This window comes from Somniosus microcephalus, chromosome 27 (assembly GCF_052327205.1).
Source record: "Somniosus microcephalus isolate GS21.2 chromosome 27, FLI_Smic_1.0, whole genome shotgun sequence".
NCBI lineage: Eukaryota > Metazoa > Chordata > Chondrichthyes > Squaliformes > Somniosidae > Somniosus > Somniosus microcephalus.
In genome coordinates this window covers 27,764,405-27,782,503 of record NC_141013.1, presented here as the reverse complement: position 1 = coordinate 27,782,503, position 18,099 = coordinate 27,764,405, and the positions used below count along the sequence as shown (strand labels likewise).

Genomic DNA, 18,099 nt, shown 5'->3' with positions numbered 1-18,099 from the left:
AGCCTCGTTAGCATTTAGTCACCTTTCATAATTTGAGTGATCTTTGGGAGCCCAATCATTTCAAGAACACGTATACTTGACTCTTTACAAACAATGGTGCTGGGTATAATGAAAATATTACTGGCACGGTCGTACATATTTCCAATTATGTCAGATTCACAGCTACCTAAAAGAAAAGGAAACTGCAGTCTGCCTATCCCGGGGTTTAACTGTACATTTAAAATACCTAGTTCAATGTCTTTCACAGCTAGAACTTAGGGTTATTTCCTCACCTGATGGGAGGAATTTCAGCTGGTTGTTGGCCAATCGCAGGTGTCGTAAAGATTTCAGCTGACCAATCTCGGGGCAGAGAACTGCCAATGCATTATTACTAAGATCCAATGACTGAAGTTTAACCAAGGTGCCAATCGCTAGCAGGGAGAAAAATGAAAAAGTTAACATTATCATCCCAACAATTCATACACAAGAATATGTGCTCTGGAATTCAGGAAAGATGTACTGGATATACAGTAGCATATCACAGAGAATATTTTCTTACTATATGGGAAACGATTACTTAGTTCTAATAGCTAACCAGTATATACTTTTTAGATGAAACAAAACACATGGCTGAGTAGACAGTTTAGTTGCAGTGAACTATTCACAAACCCAACATTGCACAACGCATGTACACAACAGCAGGACTTTAAACTGTTGTGCATCCCACAAACTTTTAACAATGGGCAACAGCACTACAAACAGCAATGATTCCTCTAGTCATTGGTATCTTGCTTGAATTATAAACTTAATGAATGCTTTCATCCGGGGCCCAGATAAGTCACTCAACTCTTGTGCCCAAGTTATGTACCATCACTCAGTCCCATCACATATTCCTTATCTGCCGGATCTAAAGAAAACCTGCCAGAAGGACAAATACTAAAAATATTGAGGAACAGTTCTGCAACTATATTAAAATATCTACAAACAAACTTCATGGAATATGATTTTAAAATACTAGACATTTCTCTAAAGTGATCTATATGGCATAATGTAAATGCTGTATTTAATTATTTATTAAGAAACAAAGTTACAGGCCCTTATTATAGTGTATGAGGGCACCACTTACTGGATACCAGATCACTACTGATTATATATTGGGGTCTATTGCGAGAGCCCTTGTTCCTGTATATCAGTGGGTGGGGTGCTTCCTTTTTCAGAAGCCAAAGAGACCATAATTACAGAATCAGTTTATTTTTAAGCAGATGTTAAGAAAAACAATTCGGTCCACAAATTGACACAACATTTGGCAGGCTTCATAAAATGACCTCAATTAAACTTAAAGGTTAAATAAAATGCATCACCCTCAACCATTAGGAAATGAAAGTAACTTCACAACATTAAAAAGATAATTTAAATAAATTACAGTAATATGCAAGTTGAAGAACACATGCGTGGAATAGATTTTCCATCTATTGACTACCAATCCCACGTTCTGCACAAGATCTTGTGGCTTTTTATTTTAACGCATGTCTTTCTCATGGAGCTTTGTCCAAAGCTTTCTGATAGTGTAAACAAAGGAGTTCCACTACTTACTTTTAACATGCTGAAAAAAGTAAAGGATATTTGTCAATCATGGCCTTCCTCTTTTAAATCCATGCTGACTGTGAAGTTATTGCTTTATGAGTACTCCTGCAAATCACCTCTTACAACACATTTCCATTATTTTACTGGATAATGATGTTTGAGTAAAAAAACTGCAATTTTACGGGTCTGATTTATCACCCTTTTAAAAATGTGTACCATACTGGCTTGCTTCTAGTCCTGCAGAACCTGACTCAAAGAAATCAGTACTGTATCTCCAAAATGTCTGCTCGAGGCTTTGGCTGCACTATGGGTATTCTTTTAAGCTTAGAAGAATGTTACTTTAACATTTTCAATCTGCTCCAAAATTTCAACCATTATTGAAAATTCATCTTCACCCCACAGAGGAGGGCAATGAAGCGAAGAGAATGCAAACATTCAAACCATCTCCCATTCACCAGAAGAAGTTATTTATGCTCTTTTAGACCAGTCATCTGGGCAGAGTGGTTGATTTCCATTTGTACTTGCTTCTTCCCCCTTTCCCCAAAATAAGGTGAAGATGAAAAGTTGCTCTCTTAACAATTGTTCTTTTGGAACAAGGTTAACTTGGTAAGATAACTGTAATCTAAGCCTCAAGGGCAAACATTGAGGAGAATACAGGACTGATTTCTCAACAACACAGTGGGTTTCTTAAATATGGAAATGTCTGACTGCTAAAACATCAACAACAAATAGTATTTTCTATATAAACTAGGCTCACCTTCAGGAATGACTGCAATGTTATTTGAATGCAAGTATCTAGAAGAGGAAGAGAGTTGCATCTTAGTTTAGAGAATGACAAATTATTGTGATTAATTACATGGATAGAGAGATGAGATTCTAAATGAGTGAGTGCAGCTCTAAAGGTTATTATCTTTATTCCCTTGTGACCACTATGGTAAAGGTAAATGGAAGTGGGTACAGAGGGGGAAAAACAGTAAATACAAAGATTAATACATTTATATAAAAACAAATTTAAATATCCAGAAAACAAGTAACCTACCTACCTTGTAATTATAGAATTCAGCTTTCTAAGCATATTTGTGCTGGACCAGTACCCAGAAACATTATTTTTGATCCTTGCATTAGGATACAAATTGGTAAAGCATAGCATCCAGATTGCTACACTTACTACATGTAGTGCAAATTACCCCTCGTCCGATTTTACGATCAATTGACTTCAATTGAGAGCAAAATCAGATGGGATGTAAAACGGGCATCTGACACAAACCCACTCTGTTCCTGCTGGGTGGGTTAAGTTACAATTGCCCCATTAAGCTTGTAAATTAACCCTCTAAAGTTTAAAGCATTACTTACCTGCAAATTTTCTGTGTAGTAATACTGTAACACTTTGTCCCTCTTTTTAAACTAATGAAACTCCATTAACTAAATTATCAAAAATTTTAATTGTCAAAATTTAGGATGATTCAAGTTGAAATCAGACCAAACCAAATGAATGAATCTTTTCATACTTAAATTTTTTTTTCATTTTTCAATAAAATGCCACCTTAGGCAATAGCATATCAAGCTGTTTCACTATAAACCAATTCTGCAACTTAATTCATATTCTAGAACTGAAGATTCCACTGCAGTTTTATTTTCTTTGCAAGGCTGAATACATATGAAGTATTTAATTAGTGACTCCTGGAGATTAATAGCGATATAATCTAACGCACATATCACAATTCCAACAATTTTTGTAAACTGATACTGAACTAATCAATAGAAATATCCACGTGGTTTGGCTAATCTCGATGAGCAACTGCCGTATCAAACCAAGCATTAACAAACATTGTGATTTTTCTTGCTGTAGAATAAAAGAAGATTAATGCACAACTCCCCTGGAGACTAAGTAGCTATTACTATAAGGTCATGTCATGACAACAAGTGCTGCTACTCACTAACGTGACTGGTTTACTTACTACTAATCCACTCCTGATAAAATATGCATAATACTATACTGACAATTAAGTACTGTCATATCCCTTGGGTCCATCATCAACTTTATTAACCTTCAAACCAAGTTACACTAATCATTTTGCTCGACATGGCTACCATAACTAATTATCAAGCAAACACATTAAAATATAAGAGGCACTATAGAGAACAACAACATAAATGTACATAGGATGTTTTACTACGTTATATGCGCTAAGGCTCGTCACAAGAGCAGTATCAGTAAGATACATTTTTGACATCGAGCCACAGAAGGAGATATCAGGACAGATGAATAATAGCTTGATCAAAGAAGTAGGTTTTAAGGAGCATCTTAAGAGACAAATAGAGAGGCAGAGAGGTTTACGGAGCGAATTCCAGAGCTTAGGGTCAAGGCAGCTTAGGGATGGGCAAGAGGCCAGAATTGGAAGAGCACAGAGATCTCGAATGCTTGTAGGGCTGGTGGAGGCTACAGAGATAGGGAGGGGCGAGGCATGGAGCGATTTGAAAACAAGGATGAGGATTTTAAAATTGAGGCGCTGTCGGACCGGCAGCCAGTGAAAGTCAGCGAGCACAGGGGTGATGGGTGAACGAGATTTGGAGCAAGTTAAGATACGGGCAGCAGATTATTGGATGAAGACAAGTTTCTGTAGGGTGGAAGATGGGAAGCCGGCCAGGAGTGCATTGGAATAGTCAAGTCTAGAGGTAACAAAGACATGGACGAGGGTTTCAGCAGATCACAGAAACCCCCCAGTGCAGATAGAGGCCATTTCGGCCCATCGAGCCTGCACCGACACATATCCCACCCGATCCCCATAACCCCATGTATTTAATCCCCCTAACACTAAGGGTCAATTTATCATAGCCAATCAACCTAACCCGCACATCTTTGGACTGTGGGAGGAAACCGGAGCACCCGGAGAAAACCCACGCAAACACGGGGAGAATGTGCAAACTCCACACAGACAGTCGCCCGAGGCCGGATTCGAACCCGGGTCCCTGGCGCTGTGAGGCAACAGTGCTAACCACTATGCCACCGTGCTGAGCAATGTTACAGAGGTGGAAGTAGACAGTCTTGTAATGGAGCGGATATGGGTCAGAAACTCATCTCAGGGTCAAACACAACACCAAGGTTGCGAACAGACTTGCTCAGCTTAAGACAGTTGCCAGGGATGGAAACAGCGGTCAGGGAATGGAGTTTGTGCTTCAGTCTTCCCAATATTTAAGGTCCGAGCTCTCCCTGGTGCTACATATTGAGGCTACACTGTCTTACAGGAACACATTTTTAAAATGAGAGTAATTGGTATACTGAAATATTTTTTTCATTCTCAACTTAGAGAAACAAATTCATGACACTAACAGGACAATATCCTTATTGAGTTATGAGACATTTCCCCCAATAAAGGGATGGAAATAATCAAAATGCTTCCAGGCCTTTGCATCTGCTCATTTAGGGATGGGTGGTAGGGTGGAAAATGGATCCAAAAGGCTGTATGACAGGGCACAAGCTCAACTGAAGATTCTTTGATGGGAAAGGGAGAAATAGAGGGGTCAGTCTTGCCAGGCAATATGCAATGACAGAGCATTTCATCAGGTTTATTAAAAGTAAAATCTAAACTTACTGGTAAATTAAGATCCAGGTGATTTTTCTGGGTTGAAGTTGGGTGGAATTCAATGTTCCAGATAAATTCAGTGAATTTTTGCCCTTAAATTACAAATTAAGGGGTTTGCAAACTACCACCCCATCTCCAACCTCCCTTTCCCCTCCAAAGTCCTTGAACATGTTGTCACCTCCCAAATCCGTGCCCATCTTTCCTGCAACTCCATTATCTGAATCCCTCCAATCAGGTTTCCGCCCCTGCCACAGTACCGAAACGGCTCTCATCAAAGTCACAAATGACACCCTTGTGACTGTGACAAAGGTAAACTATCCCTTCTCGTCCTTCTTGACTTGTCTGCAGCCTTTGACACGGTTGACCACTCCGTCCTTCTCCAACGCCTCTCCACCGTCGTCCAGCTGGGTGGGACTGCACTCGCCTGGTTCCATTCTTATCTATCTAATCATAGACAGAGAATCACCTGCAACAGCTTCTCTTCCCGCTCCCGCATCGTTACCTCTGGTGTCCCCCAAGGATCTATCCCTGGCCCCCTCCTATTTCTCATCTACATGCTGCCCCTTGATGACATCATCCGGAAACACAGCGTCAGTTTCCACATGTATGCTGGTGACACCCAACTCTACCTCACTACCACTTCTCTCGACCCCTCCACGGTCTCTAAATTGTCAGACCGCTTGTCCAACATCCATTTCTGAATAAGCAGAAATTTTCTCCCAATTAAATATTGGGAAGACTGAAGCCATTGTTTTCAGTCCCCACCACAAACTCCGTTCCCCAGCCACTGACTCCATCCCACTCCCTAACATCTGTCTGAGGCTGAACCACACTGTTCGCAACCTTGGTGTCATATTAGACCCTGAAATGAGCTTCCGACCACATATCCCCGGCATAACTAAGACCGTCTATTTCCACCTCCAAAACATCACCCATCTCCGCCCTTGCCTCAGCTCATCCGCTGCTGAAACCTTCATCCATACCTTCGTTACCTCTAGATTTGACTATTCCAACGCATTCCTGGCTGGCCTCCCACATTCTACCCTACGTAAACTTGAGGTCATCCAAAAAGCTGCCCGTGTCCTAACTCGCACCAAATCCCGTTCACCCATCGCCCTTGTGCTTGCTGACCTACACTGGCTCCCGGTTAAGCAACGTCTCGATTTCAAAATTCTCATCCTTGTTTTCAAATCCCTCCACGGCCTCACCCCTCCCTATCTCTGTAATCTCCTTCAGCTCTCCTCTAGTTCTGCCCTCTTGAGCATCCGATTACAATCGCGCAACCATCGGTGACCGTGCCTTCTGTTGCCGAGGCCCTAAGCTCTGCAATTCCCTGCCTAAACCTCTCCGCCTCACTACCTCTCTTTCCTCCTTTAAGACACTCCTTAAAACCTACCTCTTTGACCAAGCTTTTGGTCACCTGCCCTTATTTCTCCTTATGTGGCTTGGTGTCAATTTTTTTGTCTTATAACACTCCTGTGACGCGCCTTGGGACGTTTGACTACGTTAAAGGCACTATATAAATAGAAGAAGTTGTTGTTGAATGCAAAGTGAAAAATGCAGAGTGAAACTAGACTTAAATTTAATTCTAAATACTCGATCAGTTAAAATTGACATTTTAGGTCTCTCTTATTTTAGGAGTCTATCACAATACTACAGGAAACTTTGGTTTATTCAGATGTTAACTGTCCGGAATGCTCGCGCCACCGGCAAAATTCAGGAGCCGTTTCGTTAGTTTTTTTTTTCTTTTCGTTGCTTTTTTTTCCACCAGTCAGGCTCTGCAAGGTCTCGCTGAAGCTGTTGCTAAGCTACAGAGACGCTTGCAAGGTACGGCCGACTGTTTAGAAGCTGTTGCTAAGCAACAGGGTTTGTTGCTAGATACGGAGCTCAAAATCTCCGTATGTTTCAACATTAGCGCTGGTTTGTCCGGCAGTTTTGATGGGAACGGCAACAGCTCGGTCCAGTCAGTGCCGGATAGCACAAAGTTTCCTGTATTATATTTCTTACAGTACCTGAAATGTGGAACAGGTGCGATTTATATAGCCGACTCTCTTGTATTTGGGTTTTGCACAAATACAGTAATTATTCTATACTGAGAAGCCATTTAATCAGGACATCAGTGGAAACAGATTTATGGTGATTAATCGACCATCCCACCTAACCAGCCACAGCTGACTTCTGTTTATATGGTACACGAGCCAACCAACTAAGGCCTGACCAGTCTACTGGCGTGCAGACAGAGTGAGTCCTGGTTAAAACATTGTTTTTATCTGTTTACATTCCAGTGCAATAGCCAAGTCTCCTGGCTGATTGAAATACTGGTAGGCTGGAGAAGTAGCTGAGCTTGGGAGCTCTGTCAACAGAACAGCAGTAGAACAGCTCAGTCTCGCCTTGATCAGTGTGTAAGCAACGATCAAATGCCCCAAAACTTTCTACAATGCATTAAAGCAGATCCTGGTTGCCCCTACCCCACCTTGAGCAGCTGTACCATTCAGCTAATTTTAAACACCTCAATTAGATCTCCCCATAACCTTCAGTGACAATTCATATTCTTTAAGTGGGACTCAGCTTTTTACTGGTGTTTTAAGAATTATCTGAAAACCAGTGCCTTGCCTATAATAAACAAGTATTCAAAGGTCTGCTGGGGCTCTTTTCTCTAGAAAGGGGAAGGCTGAGGGGTGACCTAATGGAGGCCTTTAAGCTTATATAGGGTAGATGCAGAGAAAATGTTTCCACTTGTGGGGGAAGTCCAAAACTAGGGGCCATAAATATAAGATAGTCATTAATAAATCCAATAGGGAATGCAAGAGAAGCTTCTTTACTCAGAGAGTGGTTAGAATGTGGAACTCGCTATCACAAAGAGTAGTTGAGGCGATTGGCATAGTTGCATTTAAGAGAAAGCTGGATAAAGACACAAGGGAGAAAGGAATCGAAGGTTATGCTGATAGGATTAGATGAAGAGGTGTAGGAGGCGGCTCATGTGCAGCATAAACAGCTTGGACCAATTGGGCTGAGTGGCCTGCTTCTGTGCTGATATGAAATTATCTATTTTAACTTTTAATAACACCAGGCCCTATATCTGCAAACCATCTATAAGTCACCATCCTGACGAGGATTATTTATAAAGCAAACAATTATGTGGCACAATGTTAAGCAAATAGGTGGCACATCAGCTACTCTTAAACAATTGTCTGCACCAAAGGCTTACTCACTCCTTATTCCCACCAGTTCCTTATTTACAAGACAAAAACCATCAAAAGTTCAATCGTCTTCATATTCCCACAGCAAAAATAAATAACATTTTCTCTCCATATGTAAATATCCTAACAGTACAGCCAAACTCCACAAAAATCGGCATCCTACACCAGCTCCAAAAATATCCATCACATCACGTTGCTGAGTTACACCCAGCCTCAACCATGTCGGTAACATTGAACCATCTGGGGTAGAGATGTGGGTTAGCTCTGAGCAGGGACAGGGTCAATGGTTTTTTGTAGTCGGATTGGCAGGCAACGTTGTTGCCAGGGGATTCTAATGCCACATTTTTATTGCGTTAACTGTACGTAACTCAGTCCAAGGTCAGCAGAGAGATTGCACTCGATCTGGCTCCACGGAAATTCTTCGCTGTGTAAGAAGTGAGCAACTGTTTTTAATGATCAATATTATGTTGAGAGCACTCCAGAGAAGCGTCTTTGCTACTTTTGATATATTGTAGAGAATAGTAAGGTGTATAAATTATTGTAAAATATACAGTTTGCACTGAATACTGTTCATTTACCTGTTCTGTGTTAAATAAAGTTGCCTTACAAAAAACCTTCAAGAATCAGATAAGAAACAGAAAAACATGGTGTAGCGTTTCAACTGCTTAACATATTTAATAAAGGAGTTGGATCTAGCTGCAGTTTAGTTGCTTACGGGTTTGGAGATTCCATATTATACGGACTAACTCCTTTAAAATAAAATTCTTCCCAAAATGCTCTTCTGTTAATTCAAAGTTTGAGAATGAAAAATGGATCTATTTTAAATAATCTGTCTGTTTACATTTTTTGTATTTGGTGTTCAATCTGGTTACACACTATCCATAGTGAAAAGATTTTGCAATAGAACCCTCCAATATAGCAGGGCACAATCAGCGCAGCTTCTTCACACTGAACATCACCTAAAATAATGTTTAATAAAACTAACATTCAGCAGCACAGCTTTAAAATTACTATGCAGATCTGTAAAAAGACACTAACTGTAGGGAAAATATATACATTTAAATTAAGCAACAAATGTTTGATTCATAAAACATAAATTGTATTCTTAATGGTGACAAACAAGACATGCGTGTGGCTAAAAAACATCAACGTGAACAAAGCAGTTTGTGAATACTCACAATTCAATGAGATTTGGAAGTTTCTGCCCAAGGTTTTCTGGCTGAAAATAGTAAAAAGTTGCACTTCATTTTTAATGCTTTCAATTTGTGTGTACAGTACTGAGCTTTTGGTAGCTGTTACAGTTTTAGAAAATATAAGACGGAATTTACAAAAACATTTCTTCATATTTTCAGTACAAGGCATGATTGCAGAACACAACCAATAAATCACGTAATGCAATAAGTAAGGGAGATCTTTGATTACAGAACAAGCTAAGTTTTGGTTCCAGGATACAGCCCTGCAGGCTAAAGGAAACTGCTCTACAATATAATGTGCCTGTGCCGTTGAAGGTTAAAATGTTTCCCCAGGATAAAATGTTTCACTGGCAATTTGTTCCCCTATATTCTTTAGTGTAACTGAAATCACTATTATACAGCAGTGTCACCTGTCAAAGAGAGCAAAATGCTCAAGCCCAAATACTAACAGCTCTTACAAAAGCAAAATACTGCGGATGCTGGAAATCTGAGTCAGGCAGCATCTGTGGAGAGATTCAGGTTAACTGGGTTCTGACGAAAGGTCATCAACCGGAAACGTTAACTCTGTTTCTCTCTCCCTCTCTCCACAGATGCTGCCGGACCTGCTGAGTATTCCCAGCATTTTCTGTTTTTATTACTAACAGCTCTTAACCAATTACTTTAGCCTTGGAGAAATAGCTAACAGCTCCCACTGAATTGAATGGTTAAGTAGTATACACGTAACCAGAAACAGCACTTCGGTAGGAAAAACAGAAAGGCAGAGTATTATTTAAATGGTGACAGATTGGGAAATGTTGATGTACAGAGGGACCTGGGTGTCCTTGTACACCAGTCACTGAAAGCAAACATGCAGGTGCAGCAAGCAGTTAGGAAGGCAAATGGTATGTTGGCCTTCATTACAAGAGGATTTGAGTACAGGAGCAAGGATGTCTTACTTACAGTTATACAGGGCCTTGGTGAGACCACACCTGGAGTACTGTGTGCAGTTTTGGTCTCCTTACCTAAGAAAGGATATACCTGCCATAGAGGGAGTGCAGCGAAGGTTCACCAGACTGATTCCTGGGATGGCAGGACTGTCGTATGAGGACAGATTGGGTCGACTAGGCATGTATTCACTAGAGTTTTGAAGAATGAGAGGGATTCTCATTGAAACGTATAAAATTCTGACAGGGCTAGACAGACTGGATGCAGGGAGGATGTTTCCCCTGGCTGGGAGCTCTAGAACGAGAGGTCACAGTCTCAGGATACGGGGTAGGACATTTAGGACTGAGATGAGGAGAAATTTCTTCACTCAGAGGGTGGTGAACCTGTGGAATTCTCTACCACAGAAGGCTGTGGAGGCCAAGTCACTGAATATATTTAAGAAGGAGATAGATAGATTTCTAGACACAAAAGGCATCACGGGGTATGGGGAGAGAGCGGGAATATGGATTTGAGATAGAGGATCAGCCATGATCATATTGAATGGTGGAGCAGGCTCGAAGGGCCGAATGGCCTACTCCTGCTCCTATTTTTCTAAAATGAGGTGACAGGCTCAGCTACAAACACTTATACCCTTCCATTACAGAATAGTTTGTTATCTCTTGCTTTCCATTTGATTTAGTCATGTGTGCAGTAACTTTAAAAAGTGCAGTATCACTTTAAATTTTTCTCCCTCGACAATTCTTGCCCCTCCCCTTCCTAAACTCTTTGCTGGTGTACAATCCCACAGTTGCCAGTCACACTCTGAAACCTTGTCCAAGTGAACATTACTCACACGGGGTGTCTAAACAGTGTCAACAGGCTGCTGAACTGCAGGGGCACAATGTCCAAAGCTGATCATGTCCTGACATCGCCCGGCATGTACACAAACAACCTTCCAGCAATGGAAACAATCAGGAATGGGAACACTGGCCAGTTTTTTTTTTTTAGCATCCCTAACACCACCCTGTATGAAATCAGCTATCTCAGCACAGGCTGCGAGTCAAACGTGGAACTTTTTGGATTATATGACCCAGCATCAATTTAAAATTTATCTGTTTGCCACTCAATCTAATTAAGCTCGGGTCACACACAAAACCACCTGAAACTTGCTCATAAGCTTTTGAAACAACTTGACAATTTATCTTTAATATAAAGCAACAAAGAGCAGGAAATACCAAACATACCAGTGTTGTTAATGAATTCATCTTCATATAGAGATGTTCCAAGTGATGTGAGCCACCGTCTTTCAGTAACTCATGAGGAAATTTGCGTAGGTTCCTGTAATTCAGAAACAGGTTTTTGTGCTTCTCGTGCTTGGCCACCCAGATAGTTTTGCAAAGGTCGGTGTTCATGATTGAACTGTTTCAAACAGCTGTCACAACGTCAAAGATCCGTGGTTTCTTTAAAAGATAATACAGCCCGAGGTTAACCAAAAAGAAAATCTGTTATAATTCAGCACCACCACTGACAAAATAAAACTGGCAAAAATTTACAGGAAACATTATCTAAAGGGCACAGTCAACAAAAAGTTAAGAAATACTTTTTTTTAAAACCATATTTATCCAATCCCTGCTTTTATATTGCTAGAGCAACCATATTTAGAAGAGCTAAGTTATGCCTTGAGTAGCACGTCATTTTATGTAGTATTTAAAAAAAAATTAAACTGGTAGAAAAACATGAATCATGTTGCTGTAAAATGATGGAAGTGGCTGAACCTAGTTTTAGCTTAATGACTGGCAGAAATCCAAGAAACGAGAATAGAGATTATCCATACATGAACTAGCCCGACTATCAGCTACAGGTTCTATGTTGCAAAGTTTTATATCTTTCCAACAGAATTTATTGAGGGATATTGGCCTGGAGTTTCCCTCTTTAGCATAACCCAGAAGCTAGAATCGAAAATACACCCAATCATGGCCTAATTTTGCCGATGTCCAATCTCATTTGAATATGCCCAAATTTAAAATGGGTCTAAATAGGCATAAATCAGCTTAAACAATCAAGACCCAAAGAAACACCGAGCCCACACCAGTATATTTCATCTTTTAGTCTAAAAATTTAATTTTCAATTCATTTAACTATCATTTATGCACAGCAGGAACAGCGGGGTTGAGTTTCCGCTTGTGATATCAGAAAAATCGGGGAATTTTAAATGCGAGTTACGCCCAAAACCCCTTGCGTTCCGGTTTTCCATGATCTTTTAAACTGGCTCAAGATTCAATCCGCTCAGATTAGGCCCTGCCCACAAAACTGGCCCCACCCCCAGATCAAAATTACAAGATTCTGCCGATTGCACTGGTTCAGGAAGGCTCTTCAAATTGCGCTCATTTTCTTAGGCAAACAGGCACCAGTAAGCACATTTTCAAGGTTTTTTTCCAAATCAAACAATATTGAATTTACTAAGAAACTGACTAGTGTACACCAATAAAACTTCAGTATAGTTTTTTAAGTCATTTTAACTCGGGTTACACACAGGTGGAGGACTGGACACCTTATTAAAAATGGTTATTTTTGGTGATAAATCCATTTTTAGCTGTTTTAATAAAACTGCACCAGGTTACCACTCTTAAATACATCAAGGAATACTTTTTAATAGAAAGAGAAAAGAAGAAACAATTATGTCTATTATGATGCCCGATTGGCTGGCTCATGGAAGATTTTACAGTTCTGATTATGCAAATTAATTTTAGCGGTAACGTCAACAATAATCTAACCAGCATAATTTCAAGTGCATTTTGGGCGCAATTTCCCGATTCTAATCTATCCCAGCATGGTTAAAAACCTGCAATTGGGGAAGCTTTTCAATTGTTAATGTGACTTATACTTATGCCATAAAGATGCATTAAATGAAACAGAAAATAAAGAGCAGGCTCAGTGGGGATACATTTTTCTCAAACGCTCAAAAAATTACAATGAAAAAGGCCAGAAAAACTGCTTTGCTTCCTGCTGCGCCTGAAAATCTGGTCACAATGTTGAGCTCCCCAAAACAGGTGAAACCGGAAGAGTACACACATTTGAAAGTCGGAGGCGTGGCCAGGTTTGATTCATTCCGACGGAGGGTTTGACGGACAGACGTAAAAGATCGAGGAAACTTGGGCGTATTGTAGTTACAGGAGTAACTCACTTCTACCCAAAATTCTGCGATCTTTTAAGCCGTGTAATTGGTTTGCGCCCTGACTACGGGTGTATCTGGGTGCAAATGTGCGGAAATTCCCAGCCATTAACTTCATAACCCTACCTATACAGACAGGAAGTGTAATTTTAGGGCATACTGCAGCTTTTAATCAGGCAGCTTGTTCAGGCAGGGTGGAATGAAATAGATTAGATAGAATATACAGCACAGAAACAAGCCATTTGGCCCAACCAGTCTGTGCTGGTGGTTATACTCCACACGAGTCTCCACCCATTCTATCTACATCTCAGCTTTGCAGCATATCTTTCTAGTCCTTTTTCTCTCATGTACTCGCCCAGTTTCCTTTTGAAAGCATCGAAGCTATTTGCCTCAACCACTTCCTATTGTAACGAGTTCCACATTCGAATCACTCTCTGAGTAAATAGATTTAAAGTCATTGGTAGAAGGATTTGAGAGGAGTTGAGGAGAATTTCTTTCACCCAGAGGGCGGTGGGGGTCTGGAACGCACTGCCTGATAGGGTAATAGAGGCAGAGACCCTCATCACATTTAAAAAGTAAATGGATATGTACTCAGTGTTGTAACCTGCAAGGCTATGGACCAAGAGCTGGAAAGTGGGATTAGGCTGGATAACTCTCTTGCGACCAGTGCAGACACGATGGGCCGAATGGCCTCCTTCTGTGCTGTAAATTTCTATGATTCTAAATAAATTTCTCCTGAATTCCCTATTGGATTTATTAGTAACTATCTTGTATTTATGGCCACTAGTTTTGGGTTCTCCCCTAAGTGGAAACATTCTCTCCACATCTACACTGTCCAACCCATTCCTAATTTTAAAGAACTCAATCAGGTCACCCTTAAGTCTTCTCTTTTCTAAAGAAAAAAGCCCCAATCTGTTCAATCGTTCCCGATAGCTGTAATATCTCGGTTCGGGTACCATCCTTGTAAATCTTTTTTGCACTTTCTCCAGTGTTTCTATGTCCTTTTTATAGTTTAGAGACCAAAACTGCAAAGTACACCAAATTGGACCAGGGTCCTATACAAGTTTAATTAATGTAACGTCTACATTTGAATTCTATACCTCGAGAAATAAATCCCAGTGCTTGTTAGCATTTGCTGACCTGCAATACTGCTTTTAATGATTTGTTCACGTGTATCCCTCGATCCCTTTGCTCTTCTACCCCATTCAGTTTCTTATTTTCTAAGGTGTAGGTGATGTTTCTATTTTTCCTACCAAAGTGCATCACCTCACATTTATCTATGTTAAAGTTCATGACACTTTATTGCCCAGTCAGCACATTTTCTGGTATTATGTTGTAATCTTCCTCAGTTTTAGTTGTACCCCCCAGTTTGGTATCATCTGCAAATGTTGAGTTACTTCCAAGTCCAAATCATTAATGTAAATGAGTAACAGTGGTCCCTCCAATCTAAGTAGCTACCCTTACCCCTACTTTCTGCTTTCTATTTTTTAAGCCAATTTACTATCAGCTATTTGTCCCGACTCCAAATGCCCTAATCTTTGTATAATAGCAAAATGCTGCGGATGCTGGAAATCTGAAATAACAGAAAATGCTGGAAAAACTCAGCAGGCCAGGCAGCATCCGTGGAGAGAGAAACAGAGTTAACGTTTCAGGTCTGGGACCCTTCATCAGAACTGGAAAAAGCTGGAAATGTAACAGATATTAAGCAGGTGCAGAGACGGGGGGTGGGGGAGGAATTGAAAGAAAATGTTGCAAATGGGAATAGCAAAATCATACTGCATGAAAAAAGGGGGCAGGGATTATTATCTGAAATTGTTGAACTCTATGTTGAGTCCGGCAGGCTGTAAAGTGCCTAATCGAAAGATGAGGTGCTGTTCCTCGAGCATGAGCCTACCGTGTGAATCACAGTACAGCAGAGGCGGCCATTTGCCCAATCGAGTCTGTGCCAGCTCTTTCGAAGAGCAATTCTGTTAACCCCACTCCCCCGCTCTTTCCCATATCCCTCCATTTTTTCCTCCTTCAAGTATTTATCCAATTCCCTTTGGAAGACTACTATTGGTTCTATATGCCACATCCTGTTAGGCAGTGCATTCCAAATCCTAACCACTCATTGCGGACATTTTTTTCCCCCTCACGTCACCTTTGGTTCTTCTACCAATCATTAAATCTGTGCCCTCTGGTTATCGACCCTTGGAATGGTATATTCTCGATTATAGTCTCATCTCTCCCACCCCTCAAAAAGAAAAAATATATATACATACTGTGATTCAAAATAAAGTAATTTAGGGAAAACAAAGCCCCAGAGTAAAAAGATAAAATCTGTTCACCTACACAAAGACTGCACTTCAAAGTACACGAAGAGCGTTGGGACTTGACATCACTGCAGTGCATATTTGGATGCCCTGGGACTTGGTATATTTATTATAAATGTGAGTTTATTCTTTAAATAGCAGACCCACAACGAAAAGGTTATTTACTTGCAGGTCACACAAGTGGATGAGGAAGCGAGGCGCTGCTGTGACAGCACTGGCATTTTATGAAAGAAATCAATAGTATGACTGGGTGCAGAAGCAAAATACCTGCTGGAGCTTTGTGCAATGCTGGGGGTGGACTCGGGCCTGGTGGAGCTACTCGCCAAACCTGGGGACACAGTAAACAAAGCCCGGGCGCGGTGCCGAGCTCTCGGTCTCTGTGGGGCCGTCTGCAGCTTCGCACAAACACATCCTAAAACAACCGAGCCCGCAGCTCCACGGCACCGCCGTCGCCCATTCCCCGCCTCACACACCGACAGCAGAGCCCGAGGCCCAAACCACCCGCCCACCAACCAGCGCCGCAACAAACCCGCGCCTCATTCGCTCCTTCTTCATCCGCTGCCCGCCAATCGCCTGCCAGAATCTCGCACACCAGCAGCATCAAGCCTCCCCATTGGGCAGCGGGATGGGCCGCTCGCTGAGCCTACCGGGAGTTGTAGTCAGGCCTTACTCCCCCTCTGTCCCCCCTTTCATAGAAACATAGAAGATAGGAGCAGTAGACCACCATTCTCAACCAAATTCTAATTTAATTTGTTAAGGTTTATTTAAAGTTTTATTAATTTACAGACAATTTGTTTAAGCACCCAATCAAAAAGAGTAGACCACCATTCGGCCCCTCCAGCCTGCTCCGCCATTCAATGCGATCATGGCTGATCATCCAAATTCAGTACCCTGTCCCTGCTTTCTCCCCAGACCCCTATCCCCATATTCAGTCCGTAAGGATGACCCCGAGCTTCCGGTCGCCTGTCATTTTAATTCACCGCTCCATTCCCACTCAGACCTCACTGTATTCGGGCTCTTGCATTGTTCCACGGAAGCTCAGCGTAAGCTCGAGGAACAGCACCTCATCTTCCGATTAGGCACTTTACAGCCTTCCGGACTCAACATAGAGTTCAACAATTTCAGATCATAACCTCGGCCCCCATTACATTCCCACTTATTTTTTATCCACACCTTTGTTTTGGCCCTTCCCCTCCCCCCCTTTTTTTTCTCTCCCACATGGCAGCTGTCACCCATTCTGCCAGCGCATTTCACACCTAATCTAGAGCCGTCTTTTGTCTCCACCAGTCCCATCACCATCTCATCTCGTTTTGAATACCCTCTTAATGTCTCTTCACTTCTCTTTTGTTCTCTCCCAGCCTGGCCTTCAGTCTTGACAAAGGGTTTGACCTGAAACGTTGACTCTATTTTCTCTCCACGGATGTTGCCTGGCCTGCTGAGTTTTTCCAGCATTTTCTGTTGTTATTTCGGATTTCCAGCATCTGCAGTATTTTGCTATCATCCAAATTCAGTACCCTGTCCCTGCCTTCTCCCCATATCCCTTGATCCCTTTAGCCTTAAGAAATATATCTAACTCCTTCTTGAATATATTTAATGAATTGGCCTCTACTGCCTTTTGTGGTAGAGAATTCCACAGGTTCACCACTCTCTGGGTGAAGAAATTCCTCCTCATCTCTGTCCTAAATGGCTTTAGACTGCGACCCCTGGTTCTGGACTCCCCCGCCATCGGGAACATCCTTCCTGCATCCAGTCTGTCTAGTCCTGTCAGAATTTTATAAGTTTCAATGAGATCCCCTCTCATTTTTCTAAACTCCAGTGAGTATAAGCCCAATCGACCCAATCTCTCCTCATACGTCATTCCTGCCATCCCAGGTATCAGTCTGGTGAATCTTCGCTGCACTCCCTCCATGGCAAGAACATCCTTCCTCAGATAAGGCGACCAAAACTGCACACAATACTCAAGATGTGCCCGTTGGTCCCATAATTAATACAAAAAGAAAATACTGCAGGTGCTGGAAATCTGAAATAAAAACTGAAAATGCTGGAGACACTCAGCAGGTCAGGCAGCATCTGTGAAGAGAGAAACAGAGTTAACGTTTCAGGTCGATGACCTTTCCTCACATAATTAATGCTGACTCTTCTCCTTACTTCAGGCAGTTGCCTATTTGAAGT

The 18,099-nt window shown here is 41.5% G+C and overlaps 1 protein-coding gene across 7 annotated transcripts in view; it reads right to left on the bottom strand.

Annotated features, from left to right (window-relative positions):
* The window catches only part of lrrc28 (leucine rich repeat containing 28), a 70,840-nt gene extending 54,360 nt beyond the window's left edge, over positions 1-16,480 (bottom strand). For 3 of the 7 annotated variants that reach the window (XR_015073831.1, XM_085968801.1, XM_085968805.1), the window contains exons 1-5: positions 16,195-16,450; positions 11,688-11,903; positions 9,526-9,566; positions 2,321-2,358; positions 273-410 (exon numbers count right to left, since the gene is read on the bottom strand). Coding sequence is in view for 6 of the 7 variants with exons in the window: in XM_085968801.1 (XP_085824927.1) it covers positions 273-410; positions 2,321-2,358; positions 9,526-9,566; positions 11,688-11,855 (385 nt within the window). In the remaining variant the exon portion in view is untranslated. The other 4 variants (XM_085968804.1, XM_085968803.1, XM_085968802.1 and 1 more) reach the window with 4 other exon arrangements.
* Positions 16,481-18,099: the final 1,619 nt, after the last annotated feature.